Source organism: Maylandia zebra, linkage group LG1, assembly GCF_041146795.1.
Source record: "Maylandia zebra isolate NMK-2024a linkage group LG1, Mzebra_GT3a, whole genome shotgun sequence".
Taxonomy (NCBI): domain Eukaryota; kingdom Metazoa; phylum Chordata; class Actinopteri; order Cichliformes; family Cichlidae; genus Maylandia; species Maylandia zebra.
In genome coordinates, this window is record NC_135167.1 from 11363276 (window position 1) to 11383904 (window position 20629).

A 20629-nucleotide genomic window follows, 5' to 3' on the forward strand; every position below is an offset into this window, starting at 1 on the left:
AGTACTATTGGTTTCTAACTGTGGCCTTTCTTTTGCTTACATGTGAATCATTCATGATGGCAAAGCAGTATTTAAAGAAATTCAGAAGCACAGGGACAGATGGCAGGTTGAAGAGGAACATTAACATTCTACTAGCTTCAATGAACAGCAATCTCTGTCCCCTGACTCTAAATACTTTTATGTGTTTTCGGACAGCTTTTGCACTTAAGCCATAGCCGCCCTCTTTGTTACCCCCACGCATTTGGAATACTGCCAGTAGGGGTATAAAATTATAACATTCAGTGTCCAAGGGAGACAGTTTTCACCCCTTCTCTGTGGTTGGCCTCGTCTTCACCCTGACGTTAAGGTGGCTTTTAAACGGACCTTACTCTCCTATCAAAGTCTTGTCCCTCAAGGTATTTCGACTGCTTCCATTTTTTAGGACTGGTCAAACTTGGAGGTGCTGAATAAAGACATGAATTCAAACAGGCTCATGTGGTAACATTATGGATTATATTGCTTTTTTAGTTTAAAGTTGCTAAAAATATGTCTGCTGAGGGCACTAAACCCTTCCCAAAATCTTCAACTCAGCTTTAAGCCCAAACCTGGTCCGATTAACGAAAATGTGTGATAATATATGACACATGTGTCAATGAGTGTAATACGTTTCCAAATACATCATAACACAGTGGAGGATAAACTAAGGAATATGGTGTGGGAAGACTTAGATACAGGCTGTTTGAATCTGGAAACTCAACACGTTCTGCTGCTGTAATAATACGGATTTTGCTTAATTTCCCTAGAGGATTATAGTCCCTGCTGTCAGAGTCCAGGAAAGTCAGGCAAATGTGCTGGAATATAAACATCTGAATTGTGTTTCCTTGACATTTAGTTTTGTTCAACCAGCAGTTTAATCTCATGTATCACACGCTAAAGAGTGGATCTTGAGTCTGATTGCAGTGAAAATGGTGTCACAGAATGCATATCTGGTGCTCGGATGCTCTGTCCCAGGCTATTTTTAGCCTGTGTGTGTGTGTGTGTGTGTGTGTGTGTGTGTGTGTGTGTGTGTGTGTGTGTGTGTGTGTGTGTGTGTACACGTATGCCACATGTGTATAAAGTGTGACAGTCATCACTGGGCTCCCTAACTCCGTTGACAGTGGTTTTCAGAGAGCCCACAGCTAAAGCCTAATGTGATTACTGTCTTTGTGAGAGAGCTGGATAGGAGGTTAAGGGGTAGATATGACTCTTTGTGTGTGTCTGTGTGCGCGCTTGCGTGTGATGTAGTGGGGGTACTATTGTTTGGAGCGTCATCGTCATATAGCTCTGTCATCACAGCGTGTCCTTTGAGCTGGGAAGGATCAGCTCACCACAGGCTTATGATGAAGTGACTACATTGTGTGCCTGCCTTTGTACTGTTGCTTCCACTGATAATGGCTCCTCTGTCTTCCCACAGCTGAAGAAGCCAAGGTGCTGGAAGAAGAAGAGGAGTCAAAGACAGGTCAGCCAAATACACACCTGGTCAAGTTTCAGCTTTTCAAATGGTCAGAGAAGAGATGTGGTTTAAAATAGCTTTTTTTTTTAAAGCTTGACATCTTTTAGCTTGTATCAAAAATGTTTAAATATGTTTAAATACTTCAAATGTAATCATGCATGCATGCCTGGTACTGTCAGTACCAGGCAAGGTAACAAAAAAAGAAAGAATTAGTTCCGTATTAATTGGATTAGTCAACCCAGCCAAGCTGGTAAACAAGGCAATCAATTCTTTACAAATGCAACACTTTGGATATGTGGTTTGATCTAGAAGTGTATGTTTTCCTGACATATGGGTTTCTTTACTTACAGTGCAGGGCTTTCAAGTTGCAAAAATATTAAATAATGCAAAAATCCCCCACAGTTTAGTCTAGCTTCTTTAACACGAAGTGCAGGTGTCAGGTTTGTAGGGACTCAACAGCACAAGTAACTGAATGTTAAGTTTGTTTACTGAAGTGTGAGTGAGCGTTGATGAAGCATGAGTGCGTGTGAGAAACAAGACCAGCTCCAAGCATCAAATCCATTCAACACAGCAACCCGGTGGCATAACTCTTCCACTGTGTGTGTGTGTGTGTGTGTGTGTAAGTGTTTGAGGCAGGGAGAGGGAGACGGGCACACTAATTTAGTGATGCCAACAAGCTGTTTTACATTATACATACCCCCCAAAGCTACAGCTATAAAAGTAAAATTTATCTTGTCTGTAAATTTAATGGTAACAAGTTCCACAAGTTTCAAGTTTCTCAAAATGCCAACAATAGTGCTGCCGTGTCCTGCATTTAAATTATCCTTTTTATCAAGGCAAATTGATTTTGCAATTGAATCCTGGCTGAAATGTGTTGGGCATATTGTTGTCACTTGAAATAAGTTGCCTTGAATTTTATGATGTCTAGCAAAATAAATACACACTTCTAGCAGTCTCCACGCCACTATTTCTTTAAATGTATCCAATGGGCCAATAGCCTAAAGTCGTTTACTTATTATTTAGAATTTTTCATGGAATAGGAGCTGGTCAGAGCTGTACCATCTACACACACACTAGCAGTTCTTTTGGGTAGTACTAAGGCAGAGAAAGATGCATGCTAATATGATAATAGCATGCTTGCAATTGAAATGCTAATCAGCTTGCAAGCGGATGTGTCAAAAGAACAAAAAACATAAACTTCTTGCACTTGTTTAAATAAGGTGCTCTGAGGTCTTCTTTTCCAGTAGAACATCATCTTACACTACCATTTACCAAATAAAAACAGTTACTGTTTACCACTATAGAATCACACACACTTTACTTTCACAAGTCTAGAGAAAACATGCATTTGTGTGTTTTACGACTTTACCGCATTGCGTCATAAAGTAAAAGATTACAAATGTAAAACAGCTGTATAGAAACTTGTTTGGCTGTTGGCTCATTTTCATTGGTAATTATTTCCTGTTGTCATCAGTCACCCAATACAGGCTCGTCAGTGTTGTTTCAAAGTGATTGCCAGTTTAGCTGATGATCTGACTGAAATGTGAGAGTTTTCAGTCAGAGTTTTTTGCCCTCAAATCTTCATATAGATTGGCCTCAGCACTACTGCTGGTAGCTATGTTGTTGGAACTGAAGCCAGCAGTAGTCATTTCTCTATTATTGTTTACAGTCCATCACAGGCGGCGCAGGCACTTCAGAGCACCCGTGTATTCTGAAACACATTCTTTAACTGCGAACACCTTTTACTGAAAATGTGAATAGTGTGTTCTTGCACAGCACTGATGCCAATTTACTAAAAATGTCACAATGTAGCTGTGTGGATTGTAGTGTGGAGGTGGAGGACTCAAATGCAGAACAAGGCAGAATAGGAAGGACAAGCTTTATCAAGGTTTATCAAAATTAGAAACATGACACAGAAAATCAAAACAAAACCAAAAACTGAAGAGCTGGGAGGTACCAGAAAACACGAGGGATAAACGGCAGGACAACGCACACTAATGCAGGAATTATTCTACAAGTTGGGTCGACACATACCATGAAGGCTGTGGTGTACCGATAAAAGGAGTTTCCAGATACATAAATTAGCACATAGATATCCAGCAGAAGCCTAAATTAAGCTTACGGGTTACACAGAAGGATTAAACAAATATGACATAGGATACGGGGAGGACTGAGTCCCTGTACTATAAAGCAAGTTCAACAAATTCAGGGTATCTTTACAATATCCAAATGTACTTATGCTAACATTTGCAGTCGGGGTAAGCGGTCACACGAAGCTAGCTATCAACTCAGTTGACTCGATAATTCAACTTAATTATTTTATTGCTGAGTGCTCTCTCTATGTTACTGTTTATTTCTAGCATGACATCTGCACATTAGAGCTTTGAAACTTTAAACGGGATACATTTAAACATTAAACATTACTAGCCCTAAGTAAGGAAATGTGGAAATCACTTTAATTTAAATACAGATCAAAATAAAATGAATTTCAAACGGGGATTCTTGGCATGTGTCCTGTTTTCTAGTAGGTACAACTCCAGCAGTTTAAAAGAGATTTAGCAGCAGATTAATATCAAGTAGAACAGAATTTATACATTTTCTAAATCTTCAAATTTTATAAACAATTCCTGATATTCACGAATGATACTCATGAGGGAAATGCAAAAACCTTCTCACCCCGCAGAGGTCCAAGGGATCTTCCAGGAATGGTGACGCTATTTTCTTGAGAACTGATAGATCAGTAGGCGGTTACCATGGCAATATACCATGGTAACTAAAGGTCAGCATACTAGAATACCAATGAAAAAAGGATTCGAAACACTTATAAAACTTATAAAAAGATCAAATCAGAAATTCAAAACTTTAGACAATAGAAATTCTTATGAAAACTCAAATAGATTAACTAACAATGCAGGACAGTAAGCACCAATCAAAACCAGAAACAGTGACAAAAATTAGACAATTAAAAAAAAGACTTGTGCATATTTGCAATGTAACACTGTCTGTGTCCACAGAATCTTTTCTTTCTTCTTTTTTTGCACTCACTACATGATTTGTATAGAAAGCAAAGTTCAGCACTGACAGCAGTGAAAATCCAGAGCGGTACAAGAGTCATTTTCTACTATTTCTAGAGACCACTGTGACATGGTTGTTGCTGCACTTTCTTTCTTTCCTCCTTGTATTGAGGATCTTCACTGTCTTAGTTTAGCATATTCGCATGTTATGTTAATATTTGCTCATTAGCAGTAAATGTAAAGTACCGTTGAAGTTAGAGTCTGAGAAGCGGGAAGAAGTAGTGGCACAAACACTGTAAAACTTCAGACTTGTTTACATGTCGTGTTAATTAGTAAACTTTCGAGATGTACCATCACATTGAACCAGAGCTGCAGGTTTCTTCAGTATTTATCCTTGCCTTTTCTAGTGTGCTAGTGAACGAAAATAAAATACTGTCATGTTTGCCTTTTTTTTCCCTTGAATAGAGTATTAGTATTTAGTATTTAGTATTTATTTATTTTTTGTCATTGTCAAGAACAATGAAATTGCGTTTGGGGCTTCCATACAACCCCAAAAAAAGAAGAAAATAATAAATACCCCTTAAAACCCAAGTGTACATATTTAACCCAGTGTGACTCCAATGCAATAAGACAATCCTTAGCAATAATGTTCGTAGAAATTCAGACAAAGACCTGAGAAACATGACAAAATACAACAATGCAACCCATTCAATATTATTGTACTGTGAGATATGATATCAGATATGATAGTTATCTATTTAAGAAAGAGGGGGGGGGGGGGCAGGAGGGGGAAGAGAATAAAGATATGATGCACCAATGCAGACCAGTTCATTGCTATTAAGAAGTTGGATATGGTTATTGTCCGTGAGAGGGGGGCAGAGAGTTCAGGAGCCTCACAGTGCTGTGATATTTTGCTTAGTATTAATATGACCTTCTGAGTTCAGAATTAATTTTGCCATTAGCAAGCAGAGCAAGTTTCTTCTGGCTGCCTAGCCTCAGTAACTACCCCTCACAGCCCTGAGCAGTTCTCCCTCAAGCGTTAATGTCATTAGAGTTATTCATTTGACACCTTCTTTATTCTGATTGAATTATTTAGCCTTTCTGTGAACACCCAAGTCTAATACCATGTGATTTTAATAAGCTGAGAGGTGAAGGAGAGTCTTTGAGTGAAGAGGGACAGTGGCTTTTATTCTCTACTGCCTCTCTCATGAATGTTTCAGAGATCTGTGCAGCCAGGAGCAGGGTCAGCCATCCCGCAACTAGCGAGACTTAATAGCTCAGCTTTAGCCAAAAGGCCTGAGTAAAGGATAGCAGAGTTGAGAGACTGTAGTATGCATGCATGTATTGCAGTGACAAGAGCACAACTTGAGGCCACCCTTGGTCTTACTGCTTCTCGTCATCGTCTGCACACCTGGTTGATCCAGGTGGACATAGTAGGCGGTGAGCTTGTGAAGTCAAGCTAATGGCTCTGTCTTCAGAGATAGCTCTCTAAGCAATCCAGACAGCCAGCTTTGTTTTGCCATCTGGCTCCAATTGCGCTGACAAAGGCAGAGGTTCTTGCATGAGACAAAGGAGCTGAAATGAGGCCCACTTTAATAAACCCAGGATGATGGGGAGCCACGTTTGTGTGTTATCTTAATGAGCTGTCCAAAGGAAAGCGCGCCTCCCCTTTCAAAGCCAGCCTGATTGGAACAATAACCAGCGATAACTAGAGACCTGGACTCATTCATTTGCAGTGGGATAGAATCCCTTTGTTGCCTTTACAGCAGAGGCAAATAATGTTTAACAAACAGTGAAGCTCAAATTCTGGATGTATTTCTAGGGGCTAAAGCCAGCAGCAACCTTTTCACACACAAACACACAGTCGGAAGCAAAGGAACACACCCACAGCACACAGACAGAAGCAGTGGTTTACACCAGTGCCCATTCACATGCAGATACGTGCAGTGCATACAGTTCTAGCTGCCTTCATCCCTTACCTCCGCTCAGAAATGTGTTCAGTAATCTGAGCATGATGTGCTATTTAGAGAAGGCCGCAGTCATGCAAGTGCAACTCCTGTCAGAACCTGACTTCAGTTTGTGTGCACTACCCTGTCTCCATAAGCCTGGACTCCAAGGAGTCAGGCCTTAGCAACAAGGCCCTGAAAGAGAGTGCCAGTCAGTGACCCAGTTCTTTCACGGACAAAGAATCATTGGAAAATAACAATTTGACATACTCCTTTAAAAGGAAGCAGAATTTGAAAAAGGGTTTTATTGACCCCTTTTAACTGAGGCAAGGTTCTGTGAAGGTGTAAGGTTAGGGAATAGCAAGCCCTGTAAAGGTGATGACAGAGGGAAGTCCCACCATCTTTTCTCACTCACTCTTCTCTTAGCAACTTTGTGCCAAGACCACCACTGAAAGAAGAATGACAGTTACTGAACTCATGTTAAAGATTCAATCCCAGCACTTTGTCACCTTAGATATTGTGATAATTTGAAACAGCTGACTGACTAAAGGCTTCAAGATGGTGACTCCAAACAGAAACAAGGACAGCCACGCTTTATGGATTACCTTAACGTCTTGTCTATTGAGTAAGCAAGTAGTTTTTAATCAATCTTAATTTGCAATGTAAAAAATTAGATAACCCCAAGCAGTAATATTTTTTTGATTGGTTGTTTTTTGGGGCAGATAAAAATAAATAAATAATCAGGTGTTCTTATTTGTTTGATGGTAAATGGCCTGTATTTGTATAGCGCTTTTACTTGCCCCCCCTAGGGACCCCAAAGCGCTTTACACACCCAGTCATCCACCCATTCACACACTGGTGGAGGCAAGCTACAGTTGTAGCCACAGCTGCCCTGGGGCAGACTGACAGAAGCGAGGCTGCCATATCGCGCCATCGGCCCTTCTGGCCAACACCAGCAGGCGATAGGTGAAGTGTCTTGCCCAAGGACACAACGACCGAGACTGTTCGAGCCAAGGCTCGAACCGGCAACCTTCCAATTACAAGGCGAACTGCCAACTCTTGAGCCACGATCGCCCCATGCTATTCTGTTGAGCTACTCTCTGTGATATTAACCGACCAGCAACACCAACAAGAGGTTTAGTGGAAGGCTAGTTGCAAGAAAAATTGATGTAAACACAAATAAATATTTTAGGTGTTTTCTGAGATATGGGCTTTTCAATGTTTTATGAAGAAGTAAAAGATCTGATGGGCCTCAGTAGTTTTGCCAGTGTGTGTATTGTGATACAATAATTGTAATGGTCTAAATCAAGAAGCCCTAACCAGAACTGCATTTTGCGGTGGAGGGGGGGAGCTTTCGGAATTGACTTCTTGGACTACATGGTATTACAAGTCGAAGCCTTATTTAAAAGTTGCACACAGTTTCCTTATAACATAACCCACTTTGACAGACCTGCAGGCCGCTAGCATACCATTTCACATTGCTGCAGTTCAGATTGAGAAGGCCTTGGAAGGTAGCCTCAGGCAGCTCTGCTTGACATGCCCTCCCTTTTCATTGGCACCAGAATCTCCACCACTGAGCTCTCCCAACGGTCACACATTACTGAGTAAAGATATGTAAATAGAACATTCATGTTGCCTTCATTATTAGATGTGGGTCACTGAATGTCTTCAAGAGCGCTAATTAAAAGAGCTCCCTGCACACCACTGCTTAGTAGTTGCGCACAATTATACAAGTACTGCATTCATGTTCTTTGCTGTTTCAGCAACATACAGTAACCTACATGTTTACAGTTGTGTTTTCAGCAAGGGTAAACCCTGAGGCAGCTCTTCAGGGTTAAAGGCCAAGTAACACTGATTCGATGATAATGGAATTATAAACCTCACACCACATGAATCATGTAGTCCTCACATCACATATAATCTTCTAATTATATACAAATGGTTGCATTATTTCCTGTATGCTTACTCATTATTTTATACATTCAGTACACGTAAGTTGAAAAATCAGCATTTACAAAAGTGAATTGCAAGTTGTTTGAGTTTAGAAATTCATCAAGAATGTGTTTCACAACAAACAACTTCTGCAGTGTCTTAGAGGTTATCTGTTGGTCTGTAAGGAAAAGGCCACCTGAACATTGTCAGAAGAGTAAGAAAGAACAGGTCCTAAATCATTTGGAATAATGAGCGTTGTCACAGTTAATAAAAGCAGCCAAACTGCTCACTGTTGCGCATCACAAAAACAGATCCCTAGTTCCACGGCTTAGATAAATGTAACAGTACATGTAAGTAAGAGTTTATGTTTTGGGTTTTTTGTGAAAGAATAAGACTACTTTAGGAGTGACAGCAATCTTCTTCTTTTTTTCTGGGATGAATCCCCCTGTACAAGTGCCATTTACATCCTCCTGCCATACCCACCCACCTTATAACAATCCCTCTTCTGTCATGTAATCTGCGTTCTTCTGACAGCACAGCCAAGACCCAGTGGGAGAGTGCCTATCCATCTCACTACCCCAATCTGCCTCCCCTGTTTGGTTCCACATGAGCACTCAGCTGCTGTGACTAATTAAATAAAGCGCTGTGCCCTCTGCTTCCTGTTAGCCATGGCAAGGTTGGTGCACAAAGATGGAGCAGAGGGGTGCTACTGAAGAAGGGAACAGGATAACAACTACTAAGCCTATGATAATGCTTTGGTCTATAAGACAATGGACAAGAAAGTAACTAAAGTGACCACTGTACAGTTGTCATACAGTTGTTTCATATTTTGAGCAGAATTGTTAACTGTTTTCTTCTCTTACCTTCAGGAATGATATCGCTGAAAAGCTAAGGTCGAACGAATAAAGGTGAGTATATGTGTCTTTAAGTAGATCTGTTTTTTTTTAATGTGTTGCTCAGTTGTCGCACTTGTTTTTTTCTCTTTATCACAATTGTCTGGTAGTCTTACTCAGTAGTAATGCTCTGGAGGATACGGGTAAGTGCAGCTGTAATGAGGCTAGGATGTATTAATTCAGCAGAAAGTCTGGAATATAACAAGTCTTGACATTTTGATTTTTGGAATCACAGGGTCACTGATTGATGTGATGAATCTATTTAATTTCATCTGCCATGCAGACAGATTTCCTGGACTCCTTAAAACCACAGTGAAAGTCTTAATAATGGTAAACAATTAAGCTGTGAGCTATGCAGGGTCTCTTCCTTTTTGATGGCATCTGAAACATGTGCTCAGTGTCATCCTTATAAAGCATTTAAACTGCTAGCTACACCCTGAACATAGCTATAACAGACTGCACTGATTTTTTTTAAATCAGAGCCTTAAGGTTAATAAGACCATTTTAAAATGTTGATGCTTTCTTTATAGATATTTGGATAATCTAGAATGTAATGTGTTTAGAAGAGTGCACCCAGTGTTGCAGGATAAAAGAAGCTTCTTTTTTTACAAACCCAAACTAACCACATCTACTTTAATCAGCATACAGTGGACACTTTGGTACCATCATGCTGGATTTCTGGACATCCTTGTCACCATTAAAGATACACATGATTACTAGTCACTTTCTCTGTTTTTCAGGTGTTGGCACTTTGGCCGACACTTGTTGTCTTTTAAATGTGCTATACAAATAAAGCTGACTTGACTTGACTTGACTTGGGATTGGTAGATCTGACAACATTAGTGTATTTACAGAAAATGAAGAATGAGTAAAAAGGCACAGGATTCATGATATACTAAGTACAGCAGGGCTCGTGAGAATTTAGTCTTCACATTAGAAAATAGATTTCATCCATAATATGAAAATTAAAAGTCTAAAAATAAAGTGCAACAATTTATCCCAAGTAGCAATATAAAAGAAAACATTTATAGCATAGAATAATAGATAGTTGTCTTTCAATTTCTTAAAGCTTATATAAAAGAAATAAACTAGAAGTTTATTAAGTGATGCATAACCAAAGGCCACTATTTATGCAAGGAAGAGGAGAAAAGGCTTTCAGCACCATGGACAGCAACACTTTTACCCCCAAATGATTCAGATGGCTGAAGATCTGCATATCTTGGTATTGCTTTCTGAATGGGATTGCCTCCTTAACTCATTCACTGCCATTGACGTCTATAGCCGTCAACTGCAGTGAATGAGTCAATGGGTTTAACTCATTCACTGCCAATGGCTGGCAGTGAATGAGTTAATAGTGGTGATGTACCTGGCCAGTCTGAACTGTGGTCTCTTGTGAATTAGTGAATGACTCAGATATACCCCTCTGGAAAAGTCAAGAGTTGGTGAACATAAAAGCAGAGTAGTGAACTAGATTATTGAGGGGATTCTCCCTGGAGAGCGTGTGGAGAATTGTTACATAACTGTCAAGGGAATGTTGTGACCATACTGAGAGGAACCTCATCAGTACAGACGCATTATACAGAGTCACAAAGAAGTGGCCCAACAAGTAAACAGATAACTCACGGAGTTCTCTGTCTGTATGATATCCATATTGTCTGGAATGCAGGAAACTGCCTTTTTTTTTTCTTTCTTTCTTTTTCTTTTTTTCTGCTGCATTGTAGATACGTTCCCCTATGAGCACCTTCTACCTGGGCTGTCCTCCCTGTTTTAGCTGCCATTCTCCAACCCAAAAGATGCTCTCTGGGTATTTATACTTTTGGACTGAATCCATTCATGTTCTCTATCTAGCCTGAGGGACTTTGGCAGTTGTTTGTCATCTGGGTATTATCACAAGGGCATTGTTCTTGTATATCTTTTTCCTTAGTACTTGAATTGCAGTGTTTAAATTGCTGGGTAACTAGGCACTTCTCTATATGGCTATGTTAGCCTTCTCCCCCCGAACACAGCACATGGCCAGGAAAGCCCAGAACCTTAGAGCTATTTTGGGAAAGCTTCAGTACTGTATCCAACAAAGGACAGAAGTTGTTATGAGGAAAAAAGATATTTTTGTCTTCAAAGCTTTCTTTTGTAAGTGAAAAGATATATTTTCCCCTTTGGTTTGACATAGATCTTTTGATATTAGGTGCTGATATGTTGGGAGACATTTTAGAAGGTAGTCCATTCATTTTGATTTGACAAATACTGAAGTATTTTGTCACTGAGGTGCTGGAGAGATAAGAGTCTGTCTTTTGCCAGAAAATGAAACACAGCTTGTTTTATTTAAAATTTCTGATACTTTTGCTGTTGTTTTTTCAGAGTATTCCACAGTAAGTTTGCCGTTATCTACAATTCAAGTTCTAATGCATTTAATTGTTATCCAGGTCTGTATGTGTGTACAGATTTGCATACATACAGACCTGGAGGTCTCTGTACAGATACAGTATGCACATGGACCTCGAGCAGTTATATTAGCAATAAAGAGATCAGTATGAAAGGTTAACAACTCTGTCCTGAATTAAGTGTATATAATTGTTCAGTACAGACACACTGAAGTATGGGGTGAAAAACCAGCAGGCGTAGGGATAGGATGCAATGTAATTTAAATATGCGGATAATGGCTAATTTTCAAACCATCTCCACAAGATGACATTCACAGTGTTGTACTCTGTTGTACTCATAAAAGTGTGACAAACAGTTGGCGGGATGTTTTCTAAGCTATCCCACCATCTGACAAGCCGTTCCAGTGGAGTTTGTTGGCTCGTTTACTTACTACCATCACACATTAGCAAAGTATAGATCACAATGTTCTTCGCTGGGCCTCTAGCTCGTACTTTAATAACCAGCAGTTTGGTGTCGATTGTGTGAATACTTTTTATTATAAAGCCGGACAGTTACAGCTTGTTTTTATTATACCCTGATTGGTCATTGCCATAAAGCAGCAGCACCATGCGGAGTGAGTAGAAGATGATGGAGGGTACAGAAAGTAATTTCCTGTAACTAGCCAAAATAAAGTCTGGCCAGAAGGAGTCAAAGAGAGGACATTTGTCATTACTGTAGCATCTACTGACTTTCATCAAGACTGTTATTGCAAGGTAATATCCTGCAAACCTCAAGACCTCCCCACTGCTGAATCATCCTGGATCAATTATTCTAATATTTGTGTGGCAGCTTTGCTATCGATTAATGCATTTATGCAGAGTGCAGCATATTCTATTTAATAAAGCGAGGCTCTGGATTTAATTAAGTCGTTTTCGAGTCAGGGGGCACTTTGTTTTCATAAACCTTTGCCTTACATGTGTTCATTTGTGACTTTTATTTATCAACTCAAACTTTTATTGTTTTATTTCTAGCAGCAATACACACAGACTGTAGAGATAATTACTATCTGTAGAACACTCAATATTTTGTAGATTGTAAACACTGTAAATATAAGGTGCTGATCATTATGGTAACTTATTGGTCCTTGAAAATTTCTGTTAATAAAAGTTCAATTCTATATGTGGGATATTTTCAGCATTGAAAGGTGTCAGATACAATTGATGGGGAACAACAGTTCTTTCTTTAAAGTGAGATTTAAAAGAGAGGTTTTTTCATTTATTCCCTCAACAAGGAGCTCCTTAAAGTTATTAAACATTTAACAAAATCTCCTTCTTGTCCACAGAACACCGTGAGTCCAGTTTTTCATAATTGTCATTTTAGTTTAAAATCTCCCTTTTGTATTTCTGCCTATGGAAGGATATTCACTGAATAATGATGCTCCCAGCAAAGCTTCGAGGAAAAAGTTGAACATCGATGCATTGTTCTTAGAGAGCTGGAGTTATTGTATCACATCGTACAATGGACTCGTCTGACATAAAACAGCGAATATCTTAGAAGTAACATTATCTAGAGAAACCTTAGAGCTTCCCAGGTGAAATTCTGCATTTCATTGCTTGCTCTCTCTGTTCGTAATTTGAAATGATATTTAAAGTCTTTTATTCTTTGTGCATGTTAAGGGGGGATGAGCACTGGTACTGCGCAGAACCTTGGCCTAGCCAGAGATAGCTGCAAATGAGATGAGAATAAATATTCAAAGGGAGACATGAAGGGAATAAAGAAAACTCAGTGAAATAAGGGGTAGCACGGACGATCCCGGTCATCTACCTGAGGACTTTCGATGAATTCCAATGAGAGTGCAGATTACATTTTTTAAAGATAGGCCCTATAGGTGCAATTAGTGCTACATAATGGCCCTTTTGCAGCTCCTTCAGCAGAGTTGTGAAATATTGATTTAATTCACCCCTATATATTCACTTAAACTCTGCACTGTCATGCGAATAATACATCTCATTGTTGTATTTCTATGCAGTAGTAGCTCCGGCTTGGCTCTATCATGGATTTTTAACTACATACTGTGCTGCAAATAGGGAGTTCTTTTTCAAAGATATGAAAAGATGAAAAGGGGGGAGATGTGGTGAAATTTGAAAACAGAAAACTAGCCTGAGTGTATTTTAAAAGCTAGCTGCAGCCAGGTGTACTCTAGAAGATGGGATGTGAGTTCTCTGATGTTGTGTTTTTTTGGAGCAAGGAGTAGTAAAGGGCAAGGGGAGCCAGAGAGGAGGTTCTTGAATTCCGTGTTGTACGTGGCAGGTGAAGCCCGGCAGACACTGATCATGTCAGACAGGACACTTACATTGGACTCACTCCAGGGAGGTGTGGGGTATCTTGAAGTAGAGTTTGACTCACTATTCCAGTATCTCTGATCTCTGCATTATTTATGCTTTTGTCTCAGCCATTTATCAGCATTTTTATACCTCGCAGCCTCATTCTACAGTACATCTCCTGTGATGGAGTAGGTTGCAGCGATGATAGCCTCTGAGGGAAGCCAATAACTGAATATAGTAGCTCATATTGATATCAGAAAACTGTGGAATGGACAAGTGTGCTGCGTAGCAATCTCTGCATGCTGTTGAAAACCTTGGCAAACATCCATCCACATCAAAATAGTGCTGTGAAAAATAAAATAAAAATAAAAGACAAGAAGGAAAATGCTGTGCTGGCTTCGCTCTCTTACCTTTATATTAATTTTTAGGAGATGAAACTGGTAATATGTGAGCTATGGTAGGAGTTGCACAGCAACTGAATCACTGATCAATGACAGCTAATGAACACGGCAGGAGTTCTGCTCTGTTTGCCACTCGACAGAGAGCTGCCTTCTCCAGAGAGTTACTTCTCTACTGTTTTTGCCAGGAAAGCACAGGAGCCTTCATTGAAACCAACTGCCTCTGGGCTCAATTAACTACCATAGATTACTCATAATGCAGATGAAAGACTGCATACGACAGCGTGTTGATGTTGGAAAAACGTGCGAACACAAAGTGGATGCATTCGTGGATACAGACCAAATGGACACTGATTGTGAGATATGGGATCAATGCATAGATTATAAAAAAGCCTCCACACAAATAGCAGCAACAATAACAACAAAGTTATTATGCTGATAATGATAATAGACACTGTTGTGTGCACATGTTTGTATCTTGTGAGATTATTTTATTAGGCTCTGTGCAACACGGTAAGGACAGAATGACTAAAACTCAATTATAATAAGCTATAGCATCGGTTAATATTCCTCAACTGTCTTTTTACATTGAAAATGTTCAGTTCATATCAAGCAACACTGGCTGGCACCTACTTTTTATACATAAATTACTCATCACTTGTAAAAACTGGTATTTTTAAATGGATCCCAGCGTATTGTTTATGATGCTGCTGGTTATCAAAGTGAATATGCTAAGCGCTAGAGAATTTACAGATGGCATAAACCTAAACACTGAACAAACCCCCCACTGTGAAGGGAATATGTTAACCATATTGCTCGGAGAGATGGCGTGATGACTTTCATGGATAGCTTTCAGAAGTGTGCACATTATTGTGAAACTACAGGAGAAATCGCATGATTAGACAGCGGAAGCTTAAACATGCACGTCTTGGCAGGCTAACTGCTTCAGTAATGCAGAAGAGTAGTTAATGAGATAAGAAGGACCATGATCAAATGCGAAGAGCAAGCTATTCAGAATCAAGTGCACAGAAGAGATGTTGTTGAAATGCACTTGTTAACACGGTTGTAAGAATGTTCTAGATTTTCTTTTCTTCTAATGGAACCATTAATTCTTTTACTATCGCATCCAGCATAGTAGTGCATGAGTAAATATTCAATCTGTCAGTCAGTTAGAAGTGATCATTTTGCTCTTATCCTCAGAAATGACCTGTGTGTTCAGACCATTGTTTATCACGTACAGGCTTTTTTATTGCTTGTTTTTTTAAGCAATTGCCCGATTACCCGTGTCATTTCCATCCTTCCACTTAACAGTCTGTGACACAGCCAGCAAAACAGTGCAGGAACGCACTGGCGTATAAGTAATTGTGCATCAGGCAGCAATGGATTGTTGCTATAAAATGAGTACCAAACTATTTTTACACATCACAAAACACTTTTATTCTACGTTAATAAAAGTCATTTAAAGAGCCAAAAAGATACCCGGAAACCTACTGAAATGGGAAATATGAATCTTCCATAAAAACATTTGGAATTGACCTTTATGCACAACTGTAATGGACTAAAGTGTGCAATGAAATGGAGCTGAATCTAAAATCTTTGACGTAAACATGTCACAGCCCTTTAGCTGTCTCTCAGCTCGCCTCAGTTCAGCTTGTAAGGTGACAGTCACCTTCATGCTGCATCAGGGAACAAATGAATCACAACACAGGTAAGAGACTCTTGGCATGTCATCCTGTATGACACTGAATACTCCTCAAAGTTAACATACTGAGAATACAAGTGGTTAGGGTAAATGATCGACTTGCCTGTTGAGGTAGCCAGCGTCCCAGTGTGCGCCCAGAATAAACTAGGGCAGTTTCTTTACCCCTTTTTGTACCTTTCTCCTGGTACTGAGTCACCTCACCTTTGGGGCTTACCACAGGAGTCTCTTCAAATGATCCTTTAGACTGAAGTGAAGAATCAAGATTAATGCACTTCCACGTCTTGCCCAGGCTCTGGGGGGAAAAGTCTTATAATTAACACCAGGGGGGCTGCAGACTGCTTTTGGAAAGAGGTTAAGGGTGGGGTACCGCGACCATAGGAAAAAGAGCTGATAAAGGTGTAAGATTTTTAGAGTGTGATATATGCTGCTGCTTTGGAACAACAGTGTGGTAACAGAATGACCTGTCAGACACCTCACTCTGGCTTATTGTTATTGGGATAAAGTGGAAAAGCCCATAGCAAGAGCTGCTGCATTACTCCATCATTCATAGTGATCATTGTTATATGTTCTGATCTATTGAATTATCTCTGCACGGGACCAGGGCCCCCCTCCCCCTTAGATCCCAGCACAGGCCTGTGCCCACAACTCTTCTTAACAGTTTCCAGTTAAGTAACTGTCTGCGCCGATTTCCAGAGAATATGACACGTATGTAATCCTTTATCACTTATTGTTTTCTTGACAAGAACCAGAGGAGAAGATTGATAGCATTCTTCCATCTGTAAGTATGAAGGTATGGCCAGCTTGCTTCCCAGTTCTTCTAGAGCTCACTTTAGAGCACTTATATTTAAAGTATGGGTTTTGTGCAGGTCTACCAAAGACAACATAAGGTGTTAATAGATGCTAGTAGGCAGATTTTGTTACTGCCACTCTTTCTTTCCGACCCTTTTTCTTATTTTCTTGTCCTATAAGGTGCTCTAATGCGGGACTTACAGTATTTAGTAATTATTTTTAACTTAAGAATAGAAATTTTTAATGTTAATGGTACTTCTTTTTAGTTCAGACAGGGCCACACTCATAAGCCCAACCATGTAGCTTGCTTCATACGTCCTTTATTCCTGCTGCTCTGTGCTCACCTCATCACACTACATTGCCCAGATACACTGAAATTCATCTCCTTCCTCCTCATTGTACATATTGTATTTCTTTCATTCAAATGGTTTAAATCTCAGTCTCTGGGATGTGATCTCAGGGACAGTCAATGACAACGTATGTCATTCTAAAATAAATGGTGAAATCTGACTTAAGAGTTCTGCCTCAAGTAATGCGTATGTCACGAACTCTACAGCTTATTTTTAAAAGAAGGTGCTGCAAAAAAAAAGAGAGAGGTAATAAAACACTTAACTTTTTTAGTACCTTATTTAGAGTCACATTCCTCATACTTTACTCGAAGGCAGTGCATTTACATGCATGGTTAGGCCTAATAATAACAGCCTTTTGTGGGTCTTCCCACACTGATGATAGTAACTGCTATTTAAATATATTTCACAGCATACAGTTTTTGTCCTGCCGTAACCCTGGCATCATCTTTACATTATAAGCTTCTAGGGTATCTACTTAAAAATAAATATAAATGTACTTTTAAAGGCAGAGATGTCTAACCTATCATAATTATTCATTCTTGTGCAAAGAAAGCGTCATGATGTGTTTATCATCCGGTAACATCTTTTAAGTATCACCAAGGTTTAGCTGCTTCCTCATTATTCTAAATTCGTCTCCAAGGTTATTCTCAGTGGTTTTCTTCCACAGCGCTATGCCTGATCTTTGTCTTTGATTGATATTCCGATTGTTCTTGTGTTGCTTGTTATTAACTTGAAGTTTCATGTTATTCTTTTAGGGAGAAGTTACCAATGACAAAAATGAAATGGAGCTTATTTTACTGTAAATGAGGAATGAAATGGGCACAGTGTGGATTTAATCAATCATTAGATTGAACCCCCTCTGCAGCTGTATCATTCAAGTGAATATCCTCCTGTAGCCCCAGTAAATCTGTGGTTCCTTGTGTCTCAGGGTTTGGGTTGCAGGAGTGGTTTTGCCTTGCCAGGGCCCCTCTGGATTCTCAGACAGAAGCTGTTAATTAAACATTTAAAGTGGATCTTACTTTTTGATTACCGGTGGACAGCTTGTTATTTTGCAAGATTCTACATTACTGTGGTGTAGCTGTATATTCACTGAACAAAGGGTGCTTTTATTTCACCTCTGGGCTCAAAAGCTTTGATGACTTTGAAAAACACATCTTCAGAGAATGTGTATGTCTGACTCTAAGGGCAGATTTGAATCAGTTGAAAAATCTGTTGTTCATTTGGTTGATGGATATGTTAGGAAGTCAGATTACACTCTGACAGGGAGCAAATGAAATGGATCTTCTTGTGGCAAGCTTTACAATTTGCAAAGATTCCTATCATTCATAATGACAGTCTCTACAACTGTATCAGTTGTTGCTCTGACATTTTGGAGCTGTTAGCAATACCCTTAGGGCTTTCATTTAGGATTTATCCACATCACACCAGCTGTCATGTGTAAAATATAATAAAAGGATGATAATAACCATTAATTAGGAGGTAGGAGCAGCTTGCTAACAGGACTATTTTTGTACTTCCTGTGATGAAATTTATAGTGAGGGCTTCAAACACCACAATACATCTGCTTATTGAGTGCACAGAGTCAAAGCTTTTCAAGTTATATTCTATCTGAAACAAAAGTAGATTCATGACGGGTTTAGACAGCCAAAGTCTTAGTGGTACAGAGAGCACACAAGTCAGATTATTAGACCCTCTCAGAGTACATTCATCTTAGCAGGAAACATAAATGAAAATATCTGTCTTCAATATGTTTATTTAGGAGTCCAGCAGATGTGGCTAAATTGACTATTGCATCTAAAAACTGAACCTCTAAGTGTGTAGGCAACTATACTGCCTTTAAAAGCTTCAAGTAGAAGAGCGTCATGTGTGACATAATTAAATTCCTCCCAAGTTAATTCATACTGTTTAATGATGCAGGGAGAACAGTTTCTTTCGCTGCGCTAGCAGTGGGATGGTCCACGGGGGCCACCAGTAAGGGGAAGTTCAGGAAGACACAGAGAGGAGGATAGAGAGAGACTTGTAGGTTGTAACAGTGTTGAAAAGACTAATTCTTACTGGTGTAACTGTTTATTTAATAATGTGAAATCCACTTGGGTTCTTTTGACTCTTTCTTTGCAATTTTTAAATTATTACTGCCACTAATAATGACAATAGTGCTTTGAAAATTGTTATTTACTTGGTGTGAAGCTGACTCATCACTATTTGCATTAGTTTTTTCGTTTCTGTGTTCTGCTGTGATCGTCACCTTTTCCACACTGAGCAGGCTGATGCCGATTTTCTTTTTGTGCCTTTTTTCAGGAGTCAGGACCAGATGGGGGGGGAGAAGATGAGTCTGGCGGGTGATCCCACTCCACCTATCCATCAACCTGGAGACTATTTCCAGCATCCCCTACAGAATGTCAAAGCCTCGCTGAGCAGAAGACGAGTCCATCATCTTCTTTCGAAGACTTTCCCTCGAGTTTCCATCAAAACACATAAACACATCATGTGCCATTATTTTCTATTGCCCGTCCTCCCTTTCTGTCGACGGAGGGCCACGCGAGTGAGTGAATGCAGTTGAGTGGGTTGTGTTCTATGCAAAAGAGAAGCTGTATTTGAGAACTACAGGATGTGACAGGATCCTTTCTCTGTCGCTGAGATCACTCTGTATGGGTAGTGATGGGGCATGTGCCAGAGATCTCCTGTCTAATAGGAAGTGAGACACTTAAAGAGATGACCCTGCCTCAGTTGCTATCACTGTCTCTTGGCCAGGGAGAGAACTTGGCTCTCCCATTACTCCTGCACTTGCTAATTAGCGTCTGTCACTGGAGTAACTTGTACCTGTCAGTGTGTGCCGCTCTCCTATGTTCAGTAAGTTGAGGGAATTGAAATTGAATGCCAGCTAAGCTCCAACAAACTGCAAATGGTGCATGGGATACACCCTGATTTCCTCACTGACCTGACTGCCTTGTATGTAAGAATTTTTTTTTTTAATGAAGTCAGACTATCACAGCTAGCTTCTACAGCTGGTGTTGAAAGATTTATCTCGCCCAGGCCAGGGGTTGTGCAGGTTGTTTTATTGCAGTACTTAAGTAGATTCCTATGCAGTACAGGTATGTCCATGTATGAATGTCAAAGCCATTTGTGTTTGATAACCGAATGCCTATTTACATTAAAGAGACAAGGTGAAACTGGCTGGTCATTGGTAATTATTGGTCCAGTTCCCAGGGCCACTGTGTGTTCGTTCAGGCAGAGCAAGGTCGAGAAGAGAAGACATTTCTTCTCTTCACTCACAGGATTAGCCACGCAGTTCAAATTTGTCCTTCCACTTTTCTATTAGTTGATATGTCTGCCGACTACCCTATTCTACATAATGAGTAAAACATGAATTATGGTCAAAGTAACACAAATATTTCATTTACATGCAGATCAACACTGACATGTTGAATTGTTCCCAGTTAGACGCAGTCCTA

At 39.8% G+C, this 20629-nt stretch overlaps 1 protein-coding gene across 1 annotated transcript in view; it reads left to right on the forward strand.

The window, feature by feature from the left end:
* Nucleotides 1-20347, forward strand: part of cd276 (CD276 molecule) — a 71565-nt gene extending 51218 nt beyond the window's left edge. The window contains exons 6-8 of the mRNA XM_004539623.2: nt 1433-1477; nt 9233-9271; nt 19476-20347. Coding sequence (XP_004539680.1) covers nt 1433-1477; nt 9233-9255 — 68 coding nt within the window. The 3' untranslated portion in view covers nt 9256-9271; nt 19476-20347. The remainder of the gene's footprint in view (nt 1-1432; nt 1478-9232; nt 9272-19475) is intronic.
* Nucleotides 20348-20629: the final 282 nt, after the last annotated feature.